Genomic DNA, 26,318 nt, shown 5'->3' on the forward strand with positions numbered 1-26,318 from the left:
TCTCACACTGAATGGGGAACTTGTCTGGGCTCCCCTCATTTCCTGGTCTTCCACCACCCCAGCCCCTGATCACTCAGCCTGTGTCACATCCCTAATCACTCTATGCTTCCCTTTTCACTGGGCCGTTCCTGTCTGGTGACGCAGGGACTAGTCTGGCGTAGTCACAGCTGGGTTTCCAGCAACTTTCCAAGTAGGTGCTTAGTGAATGTTGAATTTAGGAAGGAATAAATCCCTCTCCCTCAAAGGAGGCTGAATTGAGATGGGCAAAAAAACACAGGTTTCCAAGCAGAGATTGTCTGCGCTCTCTGCTCCCACCCAGAGGCCCAGCCCAAGAGCAAAGGTACTGGGACGTCGTCAACAAGACCACAGGCAAAAGTAGCAGGAACCCCGACTCAGCTGGCTAGCGCCTCCTCCTAGGCAAGGTCCTACCCGGGGCGGAGCCAACGCAAGTTACAAGCCACGCCCCCTCCCCAGCGCCCCCGGCCGGCCCAGGTGCGCCGTGGGAGGAGGTCGCCGCACAGGTGCTCCCTGCGCCTGCGCTCTGCGCGCCCCGCCTCACCAGGTGCGCCCCGCCCCCTCCCTGGCTGGCCACCTTCGGTATCTCCTTCCAGGCGGCCGCCATTGGCTCTAGTTCCCACCTAGGGTTTGGAGGTGTGCATGGCTTCTGAACGGTGGGAGAGTCGCTGAGTGTCACTGGCTAGGGACAAAGGGACGTGTCAGGAGCGTTCTCCCGCATTGTGGGCGTAGGAGGCAGAGTCTGCACCCCGAAGGTCCTTGTGAAAAGGGTTTCCCGGAGAGTGACGTGAGCGAGCTCCAGCGCAGCCCCTCCGCGAGCGTCCGCACCTGAACGCGAGGCGCTCCTGTGCGCGTGCGCGTGCGCGGCAAGGGGCTTCCGGCACCTGATCGCGAGCCCCCAACGGCCGGCGGCCGGAGGCCTCGCCCGTGCGGCCGGGTGGAGCCAGTCATGGCGCAGCTGTGTGCGCTGAGGCGGTGCGGGGCGCTGCTCGCCCTGCTGGCATCGCTGCTACTCTTCCGGGCCGAGGCGGCCGACGGAGAACGCGACGTCCACGGTGAGGGCCCGGACGAGTCTCCTGGGAGGGGTGGCTGGCCGAGAATCCAAAAGCTGGGCGTTAGGGGCGGGATGTGGGGGGTAAGTTGGCGTCCCAGGGGCCCTGGGCCAGGTCTAAGCGGGGAGAATTGGCGGGGGAGGAAATTGGGGGCGACTTCGTGAAGCTCCGGGGGTGTGGTGGAGCCATCCCTGGGAGACGGCCTTGCTAAGAGGTTTGGGAGTGAGGACGGGCGGAGGAGCGAAGGCTGGGAAAGTTTCTTGTGGGTGACGGAGGAGGCTAGCGCTGCTGACCCGAGTAGCATCGCCCCTCCCTGTGGTTGGAAGGGGTGAGAGGCCGACCAGACCGTCCTCTTCCTAGCAGCGGAAAGTTCCGTGACCCGGGAAAGCCAGGCCTGAGAGGATGGGGGTTGGATTAGGTGACCTGGTGGCAGTTTGGGCTTCAGGGAAGAAGCCCCCAGCCCCATCTCTTTAGTTATTGGACGTCAGCCTCGGGAGAAACCTATCTGGTCCAGTTGCGGTAGAGCGGTTCTGAGAAGGAAGGTGATGCTCAGTGATATCCACAGGAAGGAGAAAATAAGCAAAAGTGTCGGAGGGGAGAAATTTTGCCAGATGCAAGGGTTGAGGCGCCTTGGTATGAGAGTATAGGCTTTGAGAAGCTGGGCTTGCAGTCGTTGGATTGGTCCTTGGGAGGCTGGTGGAGGATAAAGCTGGATTTTAACCTCTACACGCCAAAGGAAGTTCAGCTTGAAAGGTCTTTTTAAACAAGTGTTATAACCTTAACTGTGTTATAACCAAGCACAAGCAGGCTTTGAAAATAATTCTTGAAAGAAGAATTCATTGATTCACCAACACTTGAGCCCCTGCTCCCCCTCCCCCCGTCCCCTCCCCCCACCCCTGTCCCCTCCCCCCACCCCTGTCCCCTCCCCCCCTTCACCCCTCCCCTCCACCCCCCACCCCACCCCCGACCATGCTGGCACAGGTGATAACAATTGTGACTCACATAAGCCAGGTCCCTGCACTCACAGAGCTTAGATTCTGATGGGAGAGGCAGAGACGGTGAGTAAACATTTAAATAAAGAGCACTCACCACAATGTTAAATTACTAAGAAGTAAATGAACAGGGCACAGTACACAAACATGGTGCTGGAAGATGATGGGGGCCACTTTTTTAATGTAATCGGCAAAAATTGTATTCTCTGATGAACAAACAACAGGTTCCAGATTACATTTTTTCCCCCTGAAAAATACACCATTCAGATTCCATGTATGTTTTCTGAGGCAATTTGCTTCTCTTGCCTTGTGTCTCGGTGACTTGCCCTGTGACCCAGATATATAAATATCTTGTGTTCTTGTGCTCCCTCTCCTGGTCTTTCCGTCCTTCGGCCAGACCACATTCCTAGAATTGTGACTCCCCTCCCCTCTAGGTGAGGGCCTGGCACTTGAACAAAGAAGCCAGCCAGCTCTTGTGGTAAAATCCATAGGAGACCAGATTCAGATTTCGCTTCTTCCGTGTTTGCAGTCCAGCTTGACTAAGTGAAAAAGGGCCATCCTGGTGTGGAAAAGAAACATGCCTGGCATCGTTTTTTGAGAAATGAAATGCTCTCGAGAGGAAAACATTATAAAAAGCACTTGATAGAACATTTTTTAAGATGTGCCAGATGAGGGCCACTTTAGCTTGGTAGTCAGGGGAGGTTTCTCTGAGGAGGGCAACATCTGAGCTCTAAGATGAAGAATGAGGAGGCGGCAGCCACACACAGAGACCTCAGGGACGAGTGTCCAGTTGGAGGTAATGGAGTACAAAGGCCTAGAGGCTGGAACATGGTTGGTGGTTTTCAAGGAAAAGACAGAAGAGCCAGCCATCGGGTCTGGAGCAGGAGGCTTGGGGGCGATGGGGGCGGGGATTGGAGGAGGATGAGAAATGGGAGAAATAGGCCTGAGCCAGGTAGCTTTATAGACCAACATATTGGGTGAAAAGAGAAAGCGGGAGGCGTGTGCAGCTCGTAGTCCCCTGCAGTAACTTCTGAAGACTTCAGTGCCCTCTGCCCGAGGCAAAGAGGAAAAAATGAGTTAATGGGGCGTCAAAGCCAGTGGGGAGAGGCTCAGCTCTAGAGGACCAAGACTCAGGAACGAGGTGCTTATCCTTCCTGCAGTCTGAACCAGGATGTGTCAGCCCTTCTGAACTCCTTCAGGTGAAATAATTATGTTAGATGTTCCAGTTACCTGGCCGGGGACTTGAGTTTGGGGCTGACATCTCTTGCTTACTCTGAGCTCGAATGTGTTATTTAATCCTTGAGATAACCTGGCGCGGCGGTGAAGTTACAGGTCTTGTCTAAGGTCACACAATAGTAGTTGACAAAGCCAGGTCTGGCTGCAGAGGCCTTCTCTGTTTGCAGTGGCCTCCTGGGCTGCCGGAGTTGGCTGGACCTACTGACCTTTCAGAAGTACTCCTGTCTGACTGGGGCAACTAATGCCCTCGCTTATCTGAAGTTTGTTTGACAGCTTTCAGCAGCTTAATTTGAGGCAGGAGGTAGTTTTGATTGTTTTGTTTTCCTCTCCTGATTTGATTTTCTCAGGAAACAGGGTGAGGTGTCTCTCCAGCCACATGCAGCTGCATAGGAGCTGCCAGAGGAGTTGCGTGGAGGGTGAACGTGTGTAAGGGATAATTGTAATGGTTGGTCAAGGAATTTCATCTGTGTGAAGCCATGTGGAGGCTGAGGGGTTGTGGAAACGTGGTAGGGCCAATGGATTGTTGGAGTGGAGTTTTTGGAGGGAAAGAACTAGAAAGATAGGATACAATGGGCAGTGAATGGGACCAATGAAACTGGTGTTCCGAAGAGGCTGCAGTTCTTGAGACAAGGTCTAGGCATGACCATGAGAGGAGGGGTTGGGAGAAGACAGGATCACTGGAGGAGAGGAGGGCTAGGAACCAGGGGGCCAGGACAGTTCAAGAATCACTTACCTGGATAAGGAAATCACCACGAATGAGGATGGGAGCAGGAGGCGCTCCAGTGAGCCTGGAGCTAAAATCACAGCGAATTAAGGTGTAGGTGGGTTCGATCTACTCTGATGAGAAGATTCAGGGCTGGTGTGTTGCGGAGAGGATAGAGGGAGAATGGCCTGGAAGTAGCACCAAGTAACAAGACCACCTACCCACTTGGAAGGACATAAGAGAAGGCAAATCTCAAGGGAGAGCCGGTTAGATTAGAGATAAGAAAGTGACAGTTTTCAGAGGAGAGATTTTCTTAAGATAGGTCACAAGTACCTGAGGCCCCAGGAGTTGGGGGAAGGGAAATGTTGACGAAACAGGATGTATGAGGATGAGGGGTAACTCAGGAGGCTGGGGCTGACGTGATAAGCGAGTGAGAGGAGCGTCCTGTGGTCTTCAGACTGACAATGTTGGTGAGGTGCTGGGTGGTGGGGGGCAGACAGGAAGGGGTGTGGCTGTGGTGGGCACATGGAGGCTTGGCAAAGAGTGTCCCTGCTCCAGACCTGCAGGCGGGGGGAGGGGAAAGCTGATCTTGCTCCAGGTGCTTCTGTCGTGCAGGGAGAGTGCCAGTCTGTCAGAGATATGGACCGTTCCCCAGAGACTGCAGAACAACTTTATGTGTCTTGCACAGGTTTTAGAATTGAGAATTTTTTAAGGAAAATTTTGGATTTGGGCTTTGCCTGGAAATATGAAGGTCTGGCAGTACCGGGCCTGTGCCCATCTAGCACCCCTGGGTTGGGGCCGATCACTCCTTTTGGACAGGACAAGCCTGCCCTCTATGTCTAAGCATTTGGGTTGTGCCTCCACCTAAAGAATGTACTCCATTTAGTAAAGGAAGGGAGATAAAACAACTCTTTATTACTTGTACAGTGCGGTGAGTGTGTGTGCCCCCGAGGATAATTGTAAACGAGGTGGTCAAAGCCACGTGACAGGTAAGAGTGCCGCTGGTGTGATGAGCTGGGTGGTGTCTGCCACGGGAGAGGCTGGTGTTCTCCTGGCAGCTAAGACCGTTTGGTTCCAGGAGAGTCTGAAATAGTTATCGAACACGTAGTTATTGAGCACCTACCAGACTTTAGTTTTAGGCCCTAGAAATAGAGCACTGAACAAAAGAGACAGCCCCCGGTCGATGGCAGTTACCTTGTGAGGAGAGGAAGACAGTAGAGAAGTGAACAATGAATATGTGTCTCGTGATGAGTACTGTGAAGAAAAATCAGAGCCCTAAGGTTTGGGGTGCTTAGTACTGAAAACATGGCCTTTGAGGCTCAGATGGTGACAGTCCCTAAAGAATATTGAGGGCCTTGCTTTTAAGTCCACTGAGGGAGAGTGGGTATTTCCCTGAAAAAAGAAAGTGGAAAAAGATACTTTCTATCAGAAACATTCCTTTGCCCTGGTCAGCATTTGAGAACGGAGCCTGCGGTAGAGAAAGCAGACTTCTCTTTCACCCAACCTCTAGCTGTTTCTCATTTTACCTATCCCCAGAGTCATTTGCTGGCTCAGGTTTGTTTCTTGGTAGTTGGCCAGGCAGCTAAGCCTCTGTTTGTCGTGTCCAGGGGAGACCAAATAAGGAATGGGGTAGCCTGGGATTCGTGTGAGGGGGGGAAGATCCCTGAAGGGGTTCGCACCAAAATGACTTCATTAACCCCAGGAGGGCTTGGTGACTCACTGGTCACATGGCTAATGTAGACTTCACAGATGAACCTAGAAGCAATAGTGATGGATTGTGAATGTATTTGTATGATCCTCGTTACAAATGTCATTTCATGTGTTGTTTCTGACAAGATCTTTTTGAAAACTATTTGTGAAGGAATGTGAGGCCTAGGAACTTTGGAGTTTTGTTACTTTGAAGTTTATTTGAAGTACACTTTTCATGATCAGAAAGCCATTTTAGAAACGAGGGCAGAAATTTAGCTGTTGTTTTTGAGATGTGCGAGATGGATTTCACCAACAGGGTGCGGGGTTCATGGCTTCAGAAGCCCCTTAATCTGAGTCCCTAAATTCATACGTGGTATTTTGTCCATGTGTGCCCCAGGGTCTGTCATTTAGAGTTTAGGGCATTTTCTTAGGAAGGTGGAATGTATTAGATAATACAGTAGTTTGTGACCTTTCAAAGGACCACATATGTCTCTGGTATTGTAACTTCCTGGGGTGATTCTGAAAAAACATGTATAAAGTCTCCTTAGAGGGGGTGATAGAAAAACCAGGTTGAGAAACACTGCTCTAGGGAGAGGGTCCATTAGCTTTCATCAGTTTCTGGAAATAGTCCATGATTAAAAAAAAGTTAAGAACTGAATGTGGATTAACAGTGTCATGAAAGCCTTTGAGACTGCTTTATTTCCTTCCCAGTTATTTCGATGGGCTACAGTGATTCTAGTTAAGGATGTAGGTAAGGGTAGCATTCAGAGTCGTGTTTGAGTGCTGGTTTGCATTGTGCTGATGGTTTATGAAATGTAAACGTTTTTTTATCTAAATATTTTGTATCTAAAATGTCAAGATTTTATATCTAAAGCACCAAGACTTTATGAGCCTTGTAATTTAAGTTGGGTTTGTCATTGTAAACGGTCTTTCCTCATAAATACCTAGGGGTTATTTTAAAGTTTCAGAATTACTTATCTGGCTTCCAGGCACCTAACAACTTCCAGGCACCTGAACTTAGATGGGTAGTTAGTAGTTTTCCATATTGGAAACAGAAGCACTCAAGTGTGTAAAACCTGTCCAGCTAACCAAAATAGGTGGATTTATAGATCACCTTGAAATAAAATAATTGGCTGGTTATAAAATAAACGTCAGCTTTGGAATTCGGCATGGTAGAATTTAAGCAGCCTGAGTACTTCCCTGGAATTCAACACCACTTCACTTACACAGTGAGCTTCACTCAGTCCTTGGAGAAAAGATACTTGCAGTCCGAATGGGTAACCAAGGCATTTTTTTTTTCCCCCTCCAGTCCTGTCCCCCAGGCTTTGTGTTCCTGACCTCTTAATCTCATGATAACCTAGTATTGCAGGACTTTGATCTCTGATAGTTTGCCATTGTCTTACTCTAGGTGAAGATAAGGAATTTTATCATTTCTGGCGGGGTAAGAATGGTCACCCAGCAGAAAAACCAGGGGAAGGAGTGGTGGTTGAGTTGGTTTGATCAGCTCTTTTTTTCTCCCCTTTTTTTTTGATCAGCTCTTGCACACGAGGTTGTACTTTTGGTTTTCCATATCCCCTAAATCCTGTCAGTTGCCACATGCAGTTGCACTTTCTAGTGAAATGTGTCATCCTTCTCTTTGTCTTCCTTCCCACTGTCTCTGTATTAGTTTGGTCTTCATAAAAGTATAATATCTGCTATTTATTCAAAGCTTTGTGCCAAATGTTTTAAGTGCTTCTAACGGATCATAAACTATAATAATTTTCACAGTCGTCTTAAGGTACCGGCCGTGTATCAGAGAAAACCCTCCCCTCTGAGTTGTTTTTAAGAAATGCATCTGAGCAAGTGTGCAGAATTTAGCTCAGTGGGGCCTGTGGAGGGAAGGCCAAGTGGGTGTCCTCCTCACACTTTGTTCCTCACCAGTGGAATTCAAGTTACAGTGAGTGAGCAAATGGCCTTACCCAGACAGGCCATTGTTAATGTCAAAATAACCTCACGATTAATGGTGCATTCCTCTACAGGAAACAACTCTGGAGGTCACAAAAGGGGACTTCGTGCTAACAAACCTGCCATAACTTGCCAAAACCCCTTTTTTTACTAACGAGATCCAGAACAGGTTTAAATACACACAGAGAGGCCTTCATGATAGCGTGGGCTGCGTTATATTTATGTCCTCGAGATTGTCCTCTTGCCAACATTCTTAGCCTTTTCCCCTAACCTCCAAACATTTTAAGGAGAAAACTCTCCTGTTTACTACAGAATACTTTTGACACCAGATGTGTGGGTTTGTCCTTATCAAGTAATTCAGCTGTGTGTCCTACAATTTAATTCTGACAGTGACTACCTGGAGTTAGCACAGATCCCCACAGTTTAAGGGCTCAGTCCCACAAGGCTGCCCCTCACCCCTAGATGCCACTTGAAAATCCCAGGTACTTCTGACCAACCTGCTATAAATCAACTGTTCCTACCACCTTGTTCTTGGGTTCAATAATTTGCTAGGGTGGCTCACAGAGTTCAGGGAAATGCATTTGCCAGTTTATCATAAAGCATACAGATGACTAGGCAGATGGAGACATAGGGTGAGGTCTGGAAGGTCCCCAGGTCCCCAGCACAGGAGCTTCTATCCTAGTGTCTTGGATGAGCCACCCTCCTGGCATGTGGATGTGTTCACCAACCCAGAATCCCTCCTAACCCCTTCAGTTAGGTGTGATAGATTATTAACTCAGTCTCCCAGTCCTCTCCCCTCCCTAGCGGATGGGAGGGTGGGGCTGAAAATTCCAGACCTTTAATCTTGCCTTGGTCTTTCTGACACCCAGCCCCCATCCTGAAGTTCTCCAGGGCTCCCCCCCAGCCACCAGTCATCTCGTTGGAATCCAAAAGGACAATATTATTACTCCAGAGAGTCCCAGGGTTTTAGAAGATCTTGTATTAGGAACTTGGGTCAAAGACCAAATATTAGAACGAAAGATACTCTTAGCACTCAGGAAATTACAAGGGTTTTAGGAGCTGGGGGGTGGGGCGTGGGCAGAGACCAAATGTTTATTTATTATATCACAGATAATGCTATGATGTGTCCATAATCAGCTTTGCCTTATGTTCCTAACCCTCCCAAGATTCTTTGATTTAAATGCTCCAAGCTTGTAAAATCTGCATGATTGATTTTTAATTAGCCAGGCTTAAATCAATGAATATGGGACTTGGTGAATTAAGGAATATGGGGTTTATACATTTTCCAGCTTAATTGAGAGGTTTGTACTTATACGTTTTTGCTGCATGTAATATTTATTGTTCCCGTGTTATGAATGAGGAAATATGGGGAGGTTAGGAAAATGCCCCCAGGTAAGTGGCAGGTTAGAGGCAGGCAGGGGTTCCTGCACATACAGGTCCTTTACTGGAACAAGTTCCTACAGGCCCTGTCTAATCTGTCCTACACTCTTGTGCAAAATAGCTTTTCGTTATTGTGTCACACTCCCCTATATTAGAGCCTTTGGGTCATTTTCCTTTGTACCTTGTATGGCTTACAAGCCCTTTGAATTTAGGATGTGATAGTAATATTTTACCTTGTGTGATTTTTCTTCTTTTTTTTTTTTTTTTCCTATCCAAGGAAGTCTTGTGACTCCAATTGAATTGTAAAACCTGAAGGGTAAGAACCACACGCCCACAGCCATGTATACCGTGTGTCCCTGAAAATGAGACCTAGCCGGACAATCAGCTCTAATGCGTCTTTTGGAGCAAAAATTAGTATAAAACCCAGTCTTATTTTACTAAGACAGGATCTAATATGACATAATGTAATATAATACCCAGTCTATTTTGCTATAAGACCAGGTTAATATAATATAATAATCAGGTCTTATATTAATTTTTGCTCCAAAAGATGCATTAGAGCTGATTGTCTGGCTAGGTCTTATTTTCAGGGAAACACGGTACGATGGCTACTCAGCCCTGTTTACCTCAGAGGGTTCTGATTTATGTCACCATATGTCCCAGGGTAACTGTTAAGAACACCCCCTTTCATTCTGAAAAGTATCTTGATCCAGAGGATAAATTATGTGGTCACCCTATTTATGTATAATAGCTATTCACCAAACACATGTGGCTTAGTACTGCTCAAAATACTAGGAAGTTTAGTACATTCAGTTTTATTTACCATGTAGTTTTTAAACTGAAAAATTTAACGAAAGGGACCGTAATCCACTATCCAAATAAAGCTACTGCTGACCCTTAAAAAAATAAAAGTAATATATCACAAGGTTAGAATACCCGCACTGTACTAAAGATACAGATGAAAAGGAAAACCCGTATGTGAAAGCCTCTCTACCTCCCTTAGGCCCTTCCCCTCCACGTAGATCATACGTGTCTAAATCAAACGTTTAAGAAGGGAATTATACAGAAACCATTCTTATGCTTTTTCCCCCTTAGCCTTAGACACTTTTCTGTACAAGCATATACACATTTGCCTATTTTTCACAGCTCTGAGTATTCCATTATGGGGATGTCTCACAGTTACTAACCAGCATAAACAAGATGCCTTGGTAGTGAATTTTCAGCTGTTACAGGCCTGTGAATACCAAGCTCTTTGTGATGTGGTAATTAATAGTTGCCCCTGTTCTTTAAAACTCTTGAATGACTCTCCCTTGCTTTGCTTCCTGATACTAAGGAGAGAACTGTACTTCTCTGATTTATTTGTGTGCAAAATACAATTTTCAAATGCCTAAAGATTATTGTATCAAATAATTTCCCTTTGGCCATTATCCTTAGAATTTTAAGAGACTTCAACGAAGAGAGTGGAACTGTTTTTAATGATGGAAGGGTGTGCTACAGCTTTCTTAGCAGAGGATAAATCTGAGGAATGCATGGTCAGTGTTGTAATAAGAAATGTGAACCCTAGCAGTCCATGTGATGGCTTCTGACTACACATATAAGACAGCTCTATGACAGCGGGGATGGAAAATCTGAACAGGGTGTTTTCATAAACACTCCACAGAAGGAATTGGCAAGCTCATTATGGTTTCTACATTTTTTAATGGTTGAAAAGAATTTTTCAAGACCTAAAAATTATATGATAAAATTTTAGTGCCTATAAATAAAATTTTATTGGAATGACGGTCCCGGTCCTTCATTTACATATTGTCCAACGTTGCTTTTATGCTACGATGACAGAGTTGACTATGTGACAGTGTGAGACTCTGTGACCCACAGTGCCTAAATAAAGGCAGTCCTTGCTTTGCAGGGTTTTTAGTATGCAATAATTTCAGTTGCCACACTTTCATTAAATAATTTCAGTTCCCGAACAACAGGGCTCAAACTTCAGTTATCACAGTACAGTAACTGAAAACTTGGGTACAAGTTTCGCTGCTAGCTCTACAGTCACAGATCACTGTGTAAACGACATATGTGCACGGTGATTGGTCGCTGCACATCTGTTAGTTCATACACAGCAAAGCGTGGAGTTGTGTTGCCTCCTTGCTTCCCAGTGATAAACTTTTGTGGCAGTTTACAAAAATAGTTAATCAATAGAGGGAAATGGCCAAAAACGACTCGAGTGCAGCAAAGAGAAAAAGTGATGGTGCCAGAAGTGACATTCCAGTGGGGCATAAATGGGATGATAGAAGGACTCGCCGATTGTGGGGGTTTTGGCACCACCTCCATTGGAGAGACCGATGGACATCCAGCCACAGGAGCTCATTGAGCACTCACTTAATTGACAGAAAAGAAGGACAGTGGTTGTGGCAAAAAGTTGATGTCCCGGAGGAAGCGGCACTGGCAAACACCTCTACAAAAAGGAAAGTAACTTTAGAGCGATTTTATTACATTGAAAGAGTGAAAGATAAAATGTTGAAGCTCATCCAAACCTCGAAGGAAGTGTGAGTTTGCTAAAGCAAATTGAAAAAAATGCTTGCACCATATGGTAAATCCTGTGACCAAAGACCATTACAAGCACTGTTCAAACTATTCTTAGTCATTTCTTTTTTTACAAAAAAATGTAAACACTTTAATTCTCAAGTTTCTAATGTTTTAATGTACAGTGTACTAAATAAATACTCGTTTTACCGTTTTTCATTCTGTACATTTATAACGCACAGTTTTTAATGTGTTAACAAAAAAAATTTGATGGTTTTAACACTTACTTTTCCCCTCATTGTTTTGCATGATTCCACACTAGCATGGAAAGCAAGTACTGCCTGTATTTGCTGTTTGACCCTTTATTAAAAAGTTTACTTGGTTCACAGTGTGAGGGATATAAATGATGAACGTCTAAGTATTACCTTGTCTTGTACACCTGAAACTAATAAATTAAAAAAAAAAAAGAATGAATGGGAAATAAAGACATGCTCAGATAAAGGAAAAAAAAAAGGCTTATTACTTTTAGGTGCTGTGCTACTTATTTTACATTCACTGTCTCACTCAACTCTTACAATAACCCCATAAGATATGTATTGTCAGCTATTTTTCAGATGATAAGAATAAAGCACAGAGAAATGTGAACTTTCCCGTGTGACAGAGCTGGATTTGAGTCCAGTGTGTTGGACTCCCTCATCCAATTCAGTTGCTATTAGCTACATATTACTACTGAACACTTGAAATATGACCAGTGAAAACTGAGGTGTGCTATCAGTACAAAATACAAATTGGATTTCAAGACTTAGCAATAAAAAGACTGTCCTATAAAAAAAAAAAGTTTACTGACCTTTGCCCTAGAGAAAAATGAGGGAGGAGGAGGACCATTTCTTGAGAGGCTTCAGGCTTGTAGGATGATGGGGTTTCTTAGGCACTCAGTGCGGCAAGAAGGCAGTGTTCTTCAGTTTGGGGCACCCGGGGGCGTAAAAAGTGTATCAAGGACTAGAATCCCGGGTAAGAATTTTTTGTTTATTTTAAAAGTAAACTGATGCTGGGTACAAAAACGTGAATAAAAGAAAACACCAAGTTCGAGGTGGTTGTTAATTGAGGAGGAGCAGATGGAATTGAAGTGAGGGGTATACAAAGAATTTCAGCTCTGTCGATGTTTCAGTCCTTTCAAATGTTAGAATTTGATAAAGCTGCGAAGTAGATACACCAGTGTTACGGTGTTTTCTATACTTTTTAGAGTATTTGAAATATTTCATTAAAGTAAACTTTTCAGACTCCGCACAGCTGCAATTGTATTATTTTTGAAGAATGATTAGACACCATCTTCTTCAGCCCGTGAAGTTACATAGATTGGTAGAGCCTGGGAGCCTGACATTTCTGCGATGTCGTTATGTTAGGAGGTGACAGCAGGTGATTCCAGCCAACTGCACAGAGTGAAGTGGTCTTGAGCCAGTGGCTAGGTGTCTCAGTTAAAAAGCTCTAGGACTTCAGAACCTGAGAAACCTGCTTTCCATGACAAAGACCAGCCTGTTTGGCAATTTTGTCATAGCTAATGTTCACAATGCCTGCCAGGGTTCTGTAATGTAGGTTCATATGTCAAGTAATGTGTGATTTTTAACCATTCTGATGCTTTTCTAAGGGAAAACTCCATTTTTTGCATATTTTGAAGGGAATGTATCCAAATTTGGTTCCCTTTAGCTTTTCCTGCTCTGCATTTTGAAAACATAGAAAGTATTTAATTTTGCACTAGCATTTGTGACATACAAGTAGGACGTGAGACGTTTTTCATGATTATTTCCCAACACTATTCTAAGACCAATGCATTGTTTTGTCATGTCTTCGTAATAATAGAGTTAGCTATTAAAGAACTTCCTGAAAATTAATCCAACCAAGTCCCCCTCCGCCTTGGCCAGTTGCTTTGGTGTGATGTCCCTGACCCTGTCATTGAGTGTGACTGAAAACAGGCCCCGCCGAGGGCCTGGCCTTGGGGAGCTTGTGATAAAGGCCCTTAGGAATGTTGTGACGTGTAGGCCACTTGAGTGTCGTGTTTTTCCCATTGCCTGTTCCTGTAGTGGCTTTTTCGTCCATCTGAGGTGCTCTCTAATCAGACCAGTGTGAACTGAGTGCAGGCCCACCTCTGCTGCTGGCTTAGCTTCACCACCATAGCCAGGCCTGTCCTTTCTCAAGTGAGGGTGTGCTACATGATTCACAGTTTTAGGGCGACCAGTAGAAATAGTACACGTAATGTGACTGGCATAAGGCTTGGTGAAGGCAAGAAAATGCAGTGTCAGGAAATAAGTAATGCTCTGCATTTTTATTTGAATCTGGATCTACCAAAGTATATAGGACTTTAATTTTTTTAAGTAATTTTAAGGAAGATGGTAAGTCATGAAAACCATCTTAAACACTAAAAACATTTCTGGCCTCTTGTACAAGCTTTCTGGAGAACAATGAGAGAAGATGCACCGAGGTTATTTGGGGTGAAAGTCCAGACTATATGGCCCGTGTTTCCTAAAGGAACATGGTCTCCTTTGAAATAAGCAAACAAAAACAAAATTATTTTTCATGAGTTCACTTCTCTCAAGCCTAGAGTAAAAATTTATAAAGGCTGAAAAGCAGCTTAGTGAAAGCATGTGGCAAAATGAGACTTTCCTCTATTCAAAACAGAGCTTCTGTACTCACAGAAAGGATGCCGTCTTGACACTAAGGGTTAAATTTCATCTTCATTGAACCTAGCTTTGGCCAGTTAATCTGCTACTTAGATCTGTGTTACTCTAATAAAATTTGAGTTTAAGTAGAGGTTACCGTTTTTTTTTTCTTAGGAATTTTCAAATGTATATGACAAAGTAGCAAAAGCAGTTTTTTGAGCCCCCATGGACCATCAGTCACTCAGTTTCAAGAATTGTCAATATTTTGTCTTTTCTGACGTTCTGTGCTTTTGTCCAGCTTTTCCCTTAATAAAGAAACATTTCTAAATTCCCCTGGGACAAAAGTGAAGTCCCCCCCATCTCCTACCCCTCCCAAGGAATCTGAGAATAAGGCTGCTTTCTGCAACTTAAACTATGAAACCAGTGTGTGATAATGGCAAGCAGCTGTGAGCAGCTGTCTGAGACAAGAATGGCCTCCCAGGCCCAAAAGATTTGTAAGGAAGGCACCAGCATATCTGCAACAAGAACATTCCAGTCAGGAAAGGAAGTGTCCCAGAGGCAGACCTGCTGGACAGGATGTCCAGAGGAGTCCTGCAGTGACCTTTCCTCACTTGTGGCTCAAAGCGACCTGCTATGTTTCAGCTTGCTTTCCGAGGTGGTATGCTGGTGGATGTGCACATCTGAGCCACGTGACAGTCCTTTTCTTGGTGTCCTTTGGTGTCCTGTGATAGCAGGATCCGCATCCCTATGTCTCGTCAGCCCCGGCCACCAAGAGTGTGTGTCCGCCTGCAAAGATGAGGGCCCCATTCCAGGCAGTGCTCACTTCACCAAGGAAACCGCAACCCACCCCGGACAGGTTTTTTTTTTTCCTCTTTCCACACCCTCAGGCTTCCATACCTGCACAGAGTGTGTGTATCTGGCACTCTTGCTTGTGAAAAGCCACCAAATTCCCACCGTTTACACTGTGGTCACGTTGTTGCATCCTCCGCTGTGATGTCTGGTGGTTCCTGCCTTGAGGAAATACCTCTCAGGTTTTTGTTTTTATTTAGATATAATTTACATACTATATGGTTCACTCATTTAAAGTGTACAGTTCTGCCTTTGGGTCTTTGTTGAAAAGGTTGTACCTGACATTGCTTAGAAAGCAAGGACGTGAAGCCGTCGGTGCTCTCCAGGGTTGTCAGCCCCGCAAGGCCTTGGGCAGGCTGCGGCCGCCTCTGCAGCAGTGGATGATGATTTCAGTTTGGGGTCATAGTGGACTTGGTGTGGGTCAGTCCTCTCTGTTTCATCTCGATAGCAGTGCTGCCTCCGGCGTTGGACCAGCCGCGTGGGTCAGGCAGAATCATAACCAGAGAGCTCTCCTGCCTTGTTTGCCCTGGGCCGCGTTGATTGGGTACATTTTGTGACCTTTGGCACATTATTAAAAGTACCTGCTCCATGTGCACCCCAACTGGTTCTGGTTGATGTGTTATAGATGTGTTATTAGGCACCCCTAATTTTTAAAAAACTGCTTTATTAAGGTATCATTTACGCACCATAAAAATCACTTTGTTTTAAGGATACAGTTCAGTGATTTTTGGTACACTTACAGAGTTAAACAACCAAACCCACAATCCAATTTTGGAACATTTCCATCGTCCCCAAAAGATCTCTGCACCCATTTGCAATAATGCCACCCACCCTACCCCCCAGCACCAGGAACCATTAATCCACTTGCTGTCCTATTGATTTGCTTTTTCTGGACACGCTGTATGATTCCATTCACATGAGGTGTCCAGGTAAGTTTCTTTTTAACAGAGAATTGTTTCAGAATACGTTTTGCCTGCTGCACCAGTTACCTGTGACTTCTTGGTGTGTGTGGGAGTTGCTTGGGGTACTGGTTTTGCACAGCACCGTCCTTTTTTGTCCATAGATTGATGTCTTGTGGGCCATTTGGTTTCATGCCCATCACTGTGACATATTTGGGGAGACAGGAGAAACACAAATCCTCCCTCTGTGCTTTCGAGAGTCATCACCTAGTTGGTGGTGGAGTAAATCTAACCAACGTGAAAACAACTAGAGGAATAAATGACAACGTGGAACCAAGTGTTGGGCCCTAGGAAGCTTTGACTTGAGACGTGGATCGAGCACCCTGTGCTAGGTGCCCTTCTGCCAGAAGGCAGAGACTGGAGGCCAGGGTGTCGGGAGAGGCGCTGTGGACCCATGATCACATGGGAGGAGGGACATCGTGGTACAGGGCAGGTGTCCTCATTCCTCCAGGAGAAAGCTTTGTTTTGATGCCGCTGATACCTCCAGCGCTTTCTTATCTCTCACTGTTTGTAAGAGAGAGTGAATTGCCAGGCCTTTTGCAGGCAGCTGTATCTGGCTGGGATTTGATAACATTGTTTTGTTCCCCTGTACTAGAGCAGGGGCCAGATTTGGGGGCACTTTGAAACCCAGGCCCACCTCAGTGTACTCGAATGGGAGCAATTACAGCGCTGGGCAGAGGAGTGGCCTGAGTTGCCTTTGGAGGTGGGGGTTGGCAGTCGGGGTAACTGGAGTAGGGAGCTTCTTTCTGAGGCCCTTGTGGTAACTGTCGTATGAAGTGGACAACCCGTGCCGAGAGCGGATCGGGAAGGTTCAGAAAGGTCCCTGTGAGGGGCGCTAAGATGCCAGACTGTGCTTCCTTCCGGGCCTCACCTCGCCAGTGCTGCCCTTGCAGCGCCCAGCTCCCTTTGGCCCCGTGTGATGGGATTCACATCCAGAGGACCTTCGAGTCTCATTCTCTTTTTGCTTTTGAAAGTCATATTTCTATACTGCATGTGTGTGTCTGTGATAATGGGAACACAGACAAAATCAACATGGAAGTGAAATGCAGTTCTGTTAGATGGGCTGGTATCTTTGTTGTTAGATGACGCGCTTCTTTCCTGCACCAGCAAGGAGGCCTGACAGCAACATTGGAGAAACAGCTCACAGAGGAGCTGTGCTGGGGCGGGGGCTCTGGCGCTCCTGGGTGCTCAGGAAAACGGGGGGCTCCTCCTGCAGGTCTGGGCGTGCTCTCTGTTGCCAGCATCGCCCTGGCAAGCTAACCCGTCTCTGCTTTGTGTTTTAGACTTCTGCCGAGTTCCGAAGGTAGTGGGAAGGTGCCGGGCCTCCATGCCTAGGTGGTGGTACAATGTCACAGGCGGCTCCTGCCAGCAGTTTGTGTATGGAGGCTGTGGGGGAAACGACAATAATTACCTGACCAAGGAGGAGTGTTCTGAGAAGTGTGCTGGTGTGACAGGTAAGACAGTGGTGGCTGGGAAATATTACTTAGAGACAGTTTGTTAATTGGGATGTGGATGCCTTTTGCTCTTCACTAGTTCTTCACGGCTGAACCTGGGGGATGTGTTAAAAAGCAGAAGAAACAGGCACACAAAGGTCACCCACACAGTGGTTTCACAGCGGTCCCCCCAGGCTGGAGCCGGGGCGGGGGGCATGACTGTGTCTTCTCCAGGACTTCCTTTCTCCCACTACTGAGTGCAAGTCTCGTACCACACCCGGCATAAGAGGAAGTGGTTTCCCCTTGAGCAGAGTCCTCCAGTTCCACTCAGACAGGCTGCCCTCCTCGCACCCTGGCTGTTTGGGTTATTTTTACCTCTGGGACAAATGACTTGAGGAGCTCACCCAGCCAGCCAAGTTCTGAGTCAAGTTAAAACTAGACCATACTTCCTAGAATCCATCTGTCTCCCAGCCCTCACCTGCGAAGGGCTCTGTGGAATCAAGATAATGTTGATCCTGAGAGCCTCAGAGTTTACATAAAAACCCCCTAAAGCCCCACGACAGCCTACACTGGCTCTGAATGAGCCACGTGCGACTCCTTGAGAGCTGATAGCAATGAGACATTGGCCCCCTGGGGCCTGATCCCTCCCAAGTGTCCAGAGACCCAAGGATTTGACCAGCCAAACTGTCAAACATTTTCACTGGGAATCTCCTTAATGTTATTACGGGACTTCCTTCCTTCCTTCCTTCCTTCCTTCCTTCCTTCCTTCCTTCCTTCCTTCCTTCCTTCTGTCCGTCCGTCTTTCCAACATCTTATTTATTTGTGTTTTTCTAGGACCCATCAGCTCCAAGTCAAGTAGTTGTTTCAATCTATTTGTGGAGGGCGCAGCTCACAGTGGCCCATATGGGGATCAAACCAGCAACCTTGTTGTTAAAGGCACTGCGCTGTAAGCAACTGAGCTAACCGGCCACCCCATCACACCCTTTCTTGAAGGTGTCGATGTTAGGACTCTGGATTCCGATTGTGTGTCGGGAAACCCTGGTGTCCTCACTGGGCCCTGCACACTGCCACCCTGTGAGCCCTACCCCTGCATCCTTGGTGGGTTTTTAATGCCTCCTCACTCACTGACTGTAATCTCTCGCGGCTTTGAGCTCTGCATTCAGAAATCAGAAAAGCTTACTAAAGTTACATGTAAAGAGGGGGGAAGAACAATGGCCTTAGCTGTGACTTGAGGTTTGAAACAGTGCCTGAGCACCGTGAGCAATGTTTTATTGATCTTTGTGCACGAGGTGCCCAGCAGTCACTCAGCAAGTGTTTGGAGAGCTGAGGTGGCGGGGTGTTGTTTTTGGATCATACAGGTGAGCCCCTCACCTTTCTGGGAGCAACTGGCAACCTTACCAGTGACTGAGAAAAATAGTATTTATCGTATTTTTCCATTGTCAGCATGACCCAGTTTTGGGGGTGTGATTTAAGGGGAAATATTTTTTGCAAACTTTGCTGTCCTTTCCTAACCAAGAGTTGACTATAGGAAATGTACCTGCCTGTTCTGGTTACTCCTTATTTTCTCAGGAAGAGAGTTGGTTTTGGGAGCACAAGCAGTAGACACTAGGCGTTAGGACAGATGTGGCTACAGGGGGCCAGGGGTGGTTGTGTTTTGCTGGGAGACGGCAGACAGCGGTCTCCTAAAGGTGGTTCAGAGTCTGGCTCCAGTCTTGAGGGCACAGAAAGTTCTTTCTTGGCACCCAAGTGTGGCTCCACTGCCTGTCTCTTGGGGTGTCGCTCATGAGACTGTGAGGAGAGTTAGAACTGCCAGAGCAGCTAGTCAGTGGAGCCTTTTGCCAGAATATTCTCCCCCAGGCAGGCAAGCTCTGGGAAGCCACATGATAATGAGAATGCTAGTTTATTAATTTATCATGAGAACCAGAGCCACCCAGGGGGCCAAACACTCGGGTCCTGCACCTTTAGTCCACGTAGGCAGACCTCTTGGCCAAATTCCCAGAAGATTGCTTGAAGAGGAGAGAGGCAGAACAAGGGGAGCTGGTTTGCGACCTGAATGTTGAATGGCATCAGGTCAGTCCAGCCCCACGCCTCTCCGGAAGGTCCACTGGGACCAGTAGGGAGGCAGGGAGCCAGGGCCCTTCCCTCCTGGACCGTGCCAGCACTCCCGTTTTTGTGCTACCTTAAGCAACTAGTCTTTCCACCTTAACTGTGTGTGTGAGAGAGGGGGAGAGAGATATAAAATATATATATAAAACAAAATTTAGGGCGGCTGGGTGGCTCAGTTGGTTAGTGCGCAAGCTCTGAACTACAGGGTTGTCGGTTCAATTCCCACGTGGGATGGTGGGCTGTGCCCCCTGCAACTAAAGATTGAAAACAGCGACTGGACTTGGAGCTGAGCTGAGCCCTCCACAACCGGATTGAAGGACAGTGACTTGACTTGTAGTTGATGAGCGCTGGAAAAAACACACGGTTCCCCAATATCACCCCCCCGCAAATTTTTTTTTTTAATTTATCATTTTAGCTATAAGTGTACTGCTGTGTACCCTCTTAACTTTTTAATTCATTAGATGGGTTAATACAGTTAAATAGGTTTTTTGGCCCTGGAAGCCATATTGTCTTTTTACATTTATTTCACATATCTTTGTTCTGATTCCCAGCAAGTTGATCTTAAAGTTTAACCCACAAGGAGAATCTTGGTTCCTTATTTCCGAGTTCTGGCAGGCTTGTGGTCCAGCATGTGCATTGAAGGGCCCACAGTAAGGAGAAATGGGAGTCGTCGTGCCGTGAGAGGCACACATTGCTACAACTGCTCAGGGACTCAGCTTGTTTTGTTTCACTGGACAGTCTGGGGGGGAGGTGCACTTTCTCATTGTGTTGTCTTATTTGTCCTCTTGTAGAGAACACGATTGATGATCTCGCCACCAGCAGGAATGGAGCCGATTCCTCTGTCCCAAATGGTAGGTTCTCAAAAAGACCTGGGGTGGAATAAGGGCCATCCAGATGGGTAACTGAAAGGACATTTGTGATCTGGGGCTTGTATAGGGGCTTTCAGCTCCTGGTTCTGTTTACTCAGCATTGGAAAATGGGCTCTGCCCGGGCTGCCAGCTTCTGGCTCCTTGCTGGCATCCTTACACAGACCAGAGGGCCGGGGGATTCTGCAGTACTTCCGGGCTGCCTCAGCTTCCTCGGGAGGCAGGGGACTGCTGTCCATGTGGCTCGGGCCCACCCTTCTCTCTGGCCTGGCCTCTGCTGTCTCACTGCCCAGCCCACCTCTCCTTGCGTGCTCTGTCTCCTCTGCTCCCTGTGGTCTTTGCCACCTCCCTCCCTGTGCTAAGAATCCTGTCCTCTGCCGCCCTGCCTTCATTCCACCGCAGTCCTTGATCTCGAGCTCTGTGTTAGCTTGCTTTGTAGTGCTGACAGCAGCTGCCCCATTCCTCCTTTATGCTTAAAGGACTCTGCATCAGGAGCCTGGGGTGAGTGGTAAAGATGCACCAGCAAGTCCAGCCCGGCTTTCCCAAAGGCCAGTCCCCAAGCGATGGGTTCTGTTGGGCAAGACCTGCCAGGGAGGGAGGGAATCTGCTCCCAGCCCATTCGAGGCCAGCCCAGTGGGCCAGCACCGACTGACACCAGTGCTCAAGTGAGCGAGTGTTTATTCTGTGTTCAGCTGACTTGCAGAATGTCAAAAGTTAGTCTAGAGTCACTTTTCCATTTTGCTAGGCCAGGAATCCTATGACCGTCCTGGCCATTGCTTTGCCTGGGTTCCCTGTGTATTCCCAAGCTGGCCTCTCCAAAGTCATCTAGAAACTGGGGCACCGGCATGATGACTTTGGTTTCCATCCTGTTTCAGAAGGAAATTTCCCCAGGAGAGTAAGGGGCCTCCTTGCTGTGTCAGACAGTGAGCAAGACCAGCCTCCTCATTACCCCAGAAATTGTGGCTGGGATTAGTTTCCATAGCAACCCCTGGGTGGCAGGCAGGCCCCATCCAGCATTCATTCTGGGTCTGGAGGGTATTAGGACTGAGAGGTTATTAAGCAAAGCGGCCCACGGAGGGGGCTCCACACCCTTTCCTCTAGATGCTGAAGAGTTCACATTCCCTCAGGGGGCCCTGTTAGACTCAGCCCCAGCCAGCCCTATGTCCTGTATCCATCGCAGCCTCCCTGACGGATGCTTGTGTTTTAGTTCCCAGAAGGCAGGATTTTGACGACTCTTCCAGTGATATTTTCAACTACGAAGGTATGACTTTTTCTTCATTTTTTGTTTTAGATGGTGAAAGGTAGAACTATGTGTATGTGTATATATATGCAAAACGTGTTTTCTTACTTAGTTGGGAATTGAGACACACCTGAGGATTTCCACTGAGGAAGTTGTGGGGTGTGGCTGGCTGGCCTTCCCCAGGTGATCGCCCGCACAGGAGGCCCAGGGTGGCAGGACGCATGCAGCTTGCCCCCGAGTCCCTGAGGATGAAATGAGGGGCCTAGGACAGGTCTCGTAGAGATCGAGTTAACACATGGAAAGTGCCTAGAACAGCACCTGGCATAGAGGAATCTCCAGAACAACATAGTCTGGCTGTAAAGAGAAAGATTGAAAATGTGGAGGAGGGTGGCACATGGGCCAGACTGGCCACATCTGCAGTTACGAGTTTCATTAGCAGAGGGGCGTTTCTCCCTTGGCCAGCAGCTGTGTGACTGCTCGGGACCCATGTTGCTCTGACTCACTTCCCCGGGCCCTGCTCATTTGTGCTCCTTGGGCTCTCCCGCTCCCAGAATACTGCACTGCCAAGGCGGTCACTGGGCCTTGCCGCGCGTCCTTCCCTCGCTGGCACTTTGATGCCGAGAAGAACTCCTGTGATAACTTCATCTACGGAGGGTGTTGGGGCAATAAAAACAACTACCTCTCCAAGGAGGAATGCATGAGCCGCTGCTTTGGTGAGTCTTCTGAGCCCTGGGTCCAATAAACAACGGTGCCCGGATGGCCCCTCCCCGAGTCCATGCCCCGTCCCCAATACTGAGGCCTTGGAAATGCTTTCACTCGGATTCCACCCCTCTCTGGCTCCCTAGTGGGAAACAGGTGGGCGTTGGCCCTGGCTGTTGGGCAGACATGTCCTAAGTCCCCACCAGGGTGACAAGGCCTCAGAACCCCCTGTGAAGGCCCAGGGCTGAGGGGGATTCTCGGGTGGTGACAGCTCTGAGGGGGCGGGGGACAACTGTGAGCTGACCTCACGGCCTTGTGTTCTCTTCCAGGCAAGCAGTTGTATCCTGTCCTGCCTCGCAGCACGCACGGTAAATGGCCTCTTGCCCTCCCCACCTGCCCACCTTGACTGAGCTCAGCTGTGTCTTGTCAGGCTCATGTTGTCCTACACACATCGTCCTTCACCAGAAGCAGCTTTTTCGTAGAAAGTCATGTTTCTTCATGAGAATGGCCAGCGCCTTGAATGTGTAGTAGATGTTTGTCCCCCTGTGCAGTGTACGTAGGGGTCTGGGAGGGAGGCAGCGTCCACCTGGTAGCCGGTGGTCACTGTGGGGTGAGTCCTGCTGTTGGGCATGCGGGAGGTGCCACACACAGGCCTGAGTCTGACTCCAGGTTTGGGGGAACTTTGCTCCACGGGGTGGACAGAGTTGGTCATGCATGACAGGAATAAAGTTCCAGGGCCCTTGCCATGTGCGGCCTGAGCGAAGCACAGCCAGTGCTGTTGTCTCCAAGCAGTGGGTCTGACGAGGAGGCTGGACCTCCTCTCGCTTTTGTTTCTGAGCCTGAGTCACAGAGGATAGTGTTTGCACAAAGGACCTGCCACACTGGTTTGGCCTCTTTCCACCTGTTTTCCCTGTTAAGGAGCCCAGACCTGGCCTGCCTGCTCTATTTTAGAAGAGGAGTGAAGCTGGAACTGGTTTGCCGGGCCCAGGCTGACAGCAGCCGAGGTCTGGAGTGTTGGTGGGGTCGAAGATGGAGAGGCACTCGGGGGCAGAGGAGCCAGGTAGTCGCCCCAGGAACCACCTGGAGCTTCTTAGGCGGAGCCCACCTGAAAGAAGAAAGCATCTTAACTGACCAGTGGGGCGACCACTGTTAAATTATTTATCAGGGCCATTATGAGCACGAGCGTCCCCTCGAGGCCAGCACTGCTCCGAATACACCCTCGCCATCACCCTTACCTCACTCCACAGGCAGCCACACCACCTCCTGCAGGGCCACGTCTTTTTCTGTGGCTAGGGGTGGGTGTGTGAACGCAAAACCTGGGTGGAGTTTGGTTTACACACCAGAGGTGTGTGCTTGTTACATCCCAGCATGCATCTTCTGGCTTGGGACTCCTGTGTGGGCCTCCTGTACGGCTGCCCGAGACGGGGAGGGAGGTACGGAGTAGAGTAGGGACGGAACACACACACATGACAACAAGGAACACGTGGTCACTGTTTGTGTACACATAGCTCGGCGCCTCCTTTTTTCAGGAACCGGCTTCTCAGGACTGTAGGGCCTCTCCTGGACGACTTCATGGTGGGCGGTGTCAGTTCTCCAGACCCTTAGCAGTTGGGTGGCGGGATGTCGGGCACAAGGGCTGCTGGCCCTCGCCCTGAGCCCTGTGGGGGGCCCCCTCTGCCTGTGGCCGTTCTTCTCCCCCCGTTGCTGAGGCTCCTCTCTCGTCCCCAGTGGTGGTCCTGGCGGGGCTGTTCGTGATGGTTCTGATCCTCTTGCTGGGAGCCTCCGTGGTCTGCCTGACCAGGATGGCTCGAAGAAACCAGGAGCGCGCCCTCCGCACCGTCTGGAGCTCTGCGGATGACAAGGAGCACCTGGTGAAGAACACATACCTGCTGTGAACGCCCTGTCGCCAAGACACTACCCCCCTTCAGGAGTCAGGACCCCCTGTTGATGACGAGAAGCTGAGTGGGGGGGGGGACAAGTGTAGAATGCATGTGTGCTTTTTAAAATAGAGTGATTGGTTTGTATTTGTGTGATCATTAGGGCTCTGGGTCTGTTTGTTATTCCAGAAGTTAAGAGGGCTGTTTCCTGGTCCTCTTGTGGAGGTTTGCTTTGAGGCTCCTCAGAGAAGGGCTCACGTTCACGTGCAGGTGGCCTGGCCCCAGACTAGAGTCGGTTCCTCTTTGATTTCTATCTTTGCTCCAGGTGTAGTTTTCTTTGCCTGTGTTGAATTCTTTCACACAAAAGTGATGTTTTAATAGTTTCCTTTGTTTTATTTGTGGGGTGTTTTTTTTTTTAAAGTAAGCAAAAACAAAAGTTTTTTGTATTAGGATTCTGAAAGTAAAATGTACAAGTTTAATAAAAAGAGCCTTCCCTTTTAAAATAAATTTCAGCATGTGCTTTCTTTCTTTATGGGACTGCTAATTTAAACTCTACCAAAATTATCATTGGACACTACATTCTAGAAATGAACTCCTTTAAAAAGAGCATCTTTCAGACCTTTTTGAATGATCTGACATCACACTGAGTGTCCACAGTTTCACCAGACAACTTTAGCCTTACCACCTGTGCTGGTATTTTCTATTTCCCTTTTTAAAAATTCTGGCCAAACTCTACTGATTGATTTTTTAATGACCCGCTGTGGACCGTAACCCACACCTTGCCATAGTGCTTTGAGAGCAGAGGAGGGTTAGAATGAGGAAGCATCCTGTCCCGGGGAAGACCAGGAGCTTCCCCAGAGTGGGCTGGTTCTGACCAAAATCACTTGGGCATCATGATTTTCACCTTTTTCTGCAGTTCTGCAGTCTTGCTCTGCACGTGCAGTCTTCCCACGTGCCCCTGCATTAAAACGGGGTCAGGGCACCACCCCGCTGAGTTCGGCCTCCAAGCTCAGTCCCAATTCCGCTGCCCACCTGTGGGCGTTCCCTTCCCGTCTTGACTCTGGAACTTCTTCCCCTCCCCTCTGTCTTCCAAACGTCCTAAACAACATTTGAGCAACCCACAGTGTTAATGTAAAATTTTCCAGGGCTGACAGACCAAAGAAAATGGCTGAAAACCATCCTTATTACATCAAGAGTTCATTAAGGGAACCTGAGGCCTGTCTGGGGTGGTCTAAGCACTAGGATATCTCCCCTGCCGCGGGAGTCACAGGCGCTAAAGAATTATAGAACAGGGCAAGATGGGTAGCGGGTACTGGGACATGACTTGTCTCAGGTAAAGCCTTATGCTTGCCTGGCAGGAAGCAGCACTCCACTTGGTGGGAATATAGGGGAGGGGAGGTGTCAGCCACCTCTGCGGGGATTTACTGGAAGCAGTCTGTTCTAGCTCCAGGGTCCTGTATTGGTCATGCCATCAAACAGTCTCTCCACACGCCTCAGTGACTCAGGAGGCTGGGCCCTGGCCCAGGAGTGGGCGGAAGTGCTGGGCCAGCCTGTGGGCCCTGAGCAGCCTGACAGCCCCAGGTGTTGCTTGGGCCTTCCCTTGGGATGAACGACAATAAACTCTCCTTCCTAGAAATCCCTCAGACCAAAAAGGCCACTTCTATATACATTGGAGGAAAGACTTGTATCATTAGGGCTTAGAAACCTATTCCAGAAGCCAGTTGGCAAATACCTCTTCTGCTCCTTCCCTGCCTCCCTCGTCCGTGGTAGGCGTTGCTTATGGATTCTGGCATTTTCCTTGCCAAGCCTTTAGTCACTGCAGTTGACTCAGAGTTGGTGAGCAGGGTCCCACAGGAGAGCCCGTGGTCCAGGGAAAGAGGGCCAAGGCATTGAGAAGGGACACTGCCCACTATTTCAGGTGTGCGACAGTGGGCGGGTCACTTAACTCCTTTGAACCTATATTTTCCTCACCTGTAAGAAGGGTGGAGGTGAGGGTTACGTGAGATCACAGGTGTCAGGTCACCCATAGGACATGCTCAGCAAGGGATCCTCCTTCGGGGGCTGGTTTCTGCCTCTGCCCACGTACCTGCCTCTTTGTTCCTCCTTA

The 26,318-nt window shown here is 48.1% G+C and overlaps 1 protein-coding gene across 1 annotated transcript; it reads left to right on the forward strand.

Moving 5' to 3' along the window:
- The first annotated feature begins 142 nt into the window (after positions 1 to 142).
- SPINT2 (serine peptidase inhibitor, Kunitz type 2) lies at positions 143 to 24,741 on the forward strand. The gene is made up of 7 exons (XM_081030407.1): positions 143 to 1,070; positions 17,274 to 17,444; positions 20,321 to 20,380; positions 21,603 to 21,656; positions 22,187 to 22,348; positions 22,664 to 22,702; positions 24,063 to 24,741. The coding sequence occupies exons 1-7, from the start codon at positions 965 to 967 to the stop codon at positions 24,227 to 24,229; spliced, it is 759 nt and encodes a 252-aa protein (XP_080886533.1). The 5' UTR covers positions 143 to 964; the 3' UTR covers positions 24,230 to 24,741.
- The last annotated feature ends 1,577 nt before the right edge of the window (positions 24,742 to 26,318 follow it).

This window comes from Rhinolophus hipposideros, assembly GCF_964194185.1.
Source record: "Rhinolophus hipposideros genome assembly, chromosome: 21".
NCBI classification, from domain to species: domain Eukaryota; kingdom Metazoa; phylum Chordata; class Mammalia; order Chiroptera; family Rhinolophidae; genus Rhinolophus; species Rhinolophus hipposideros.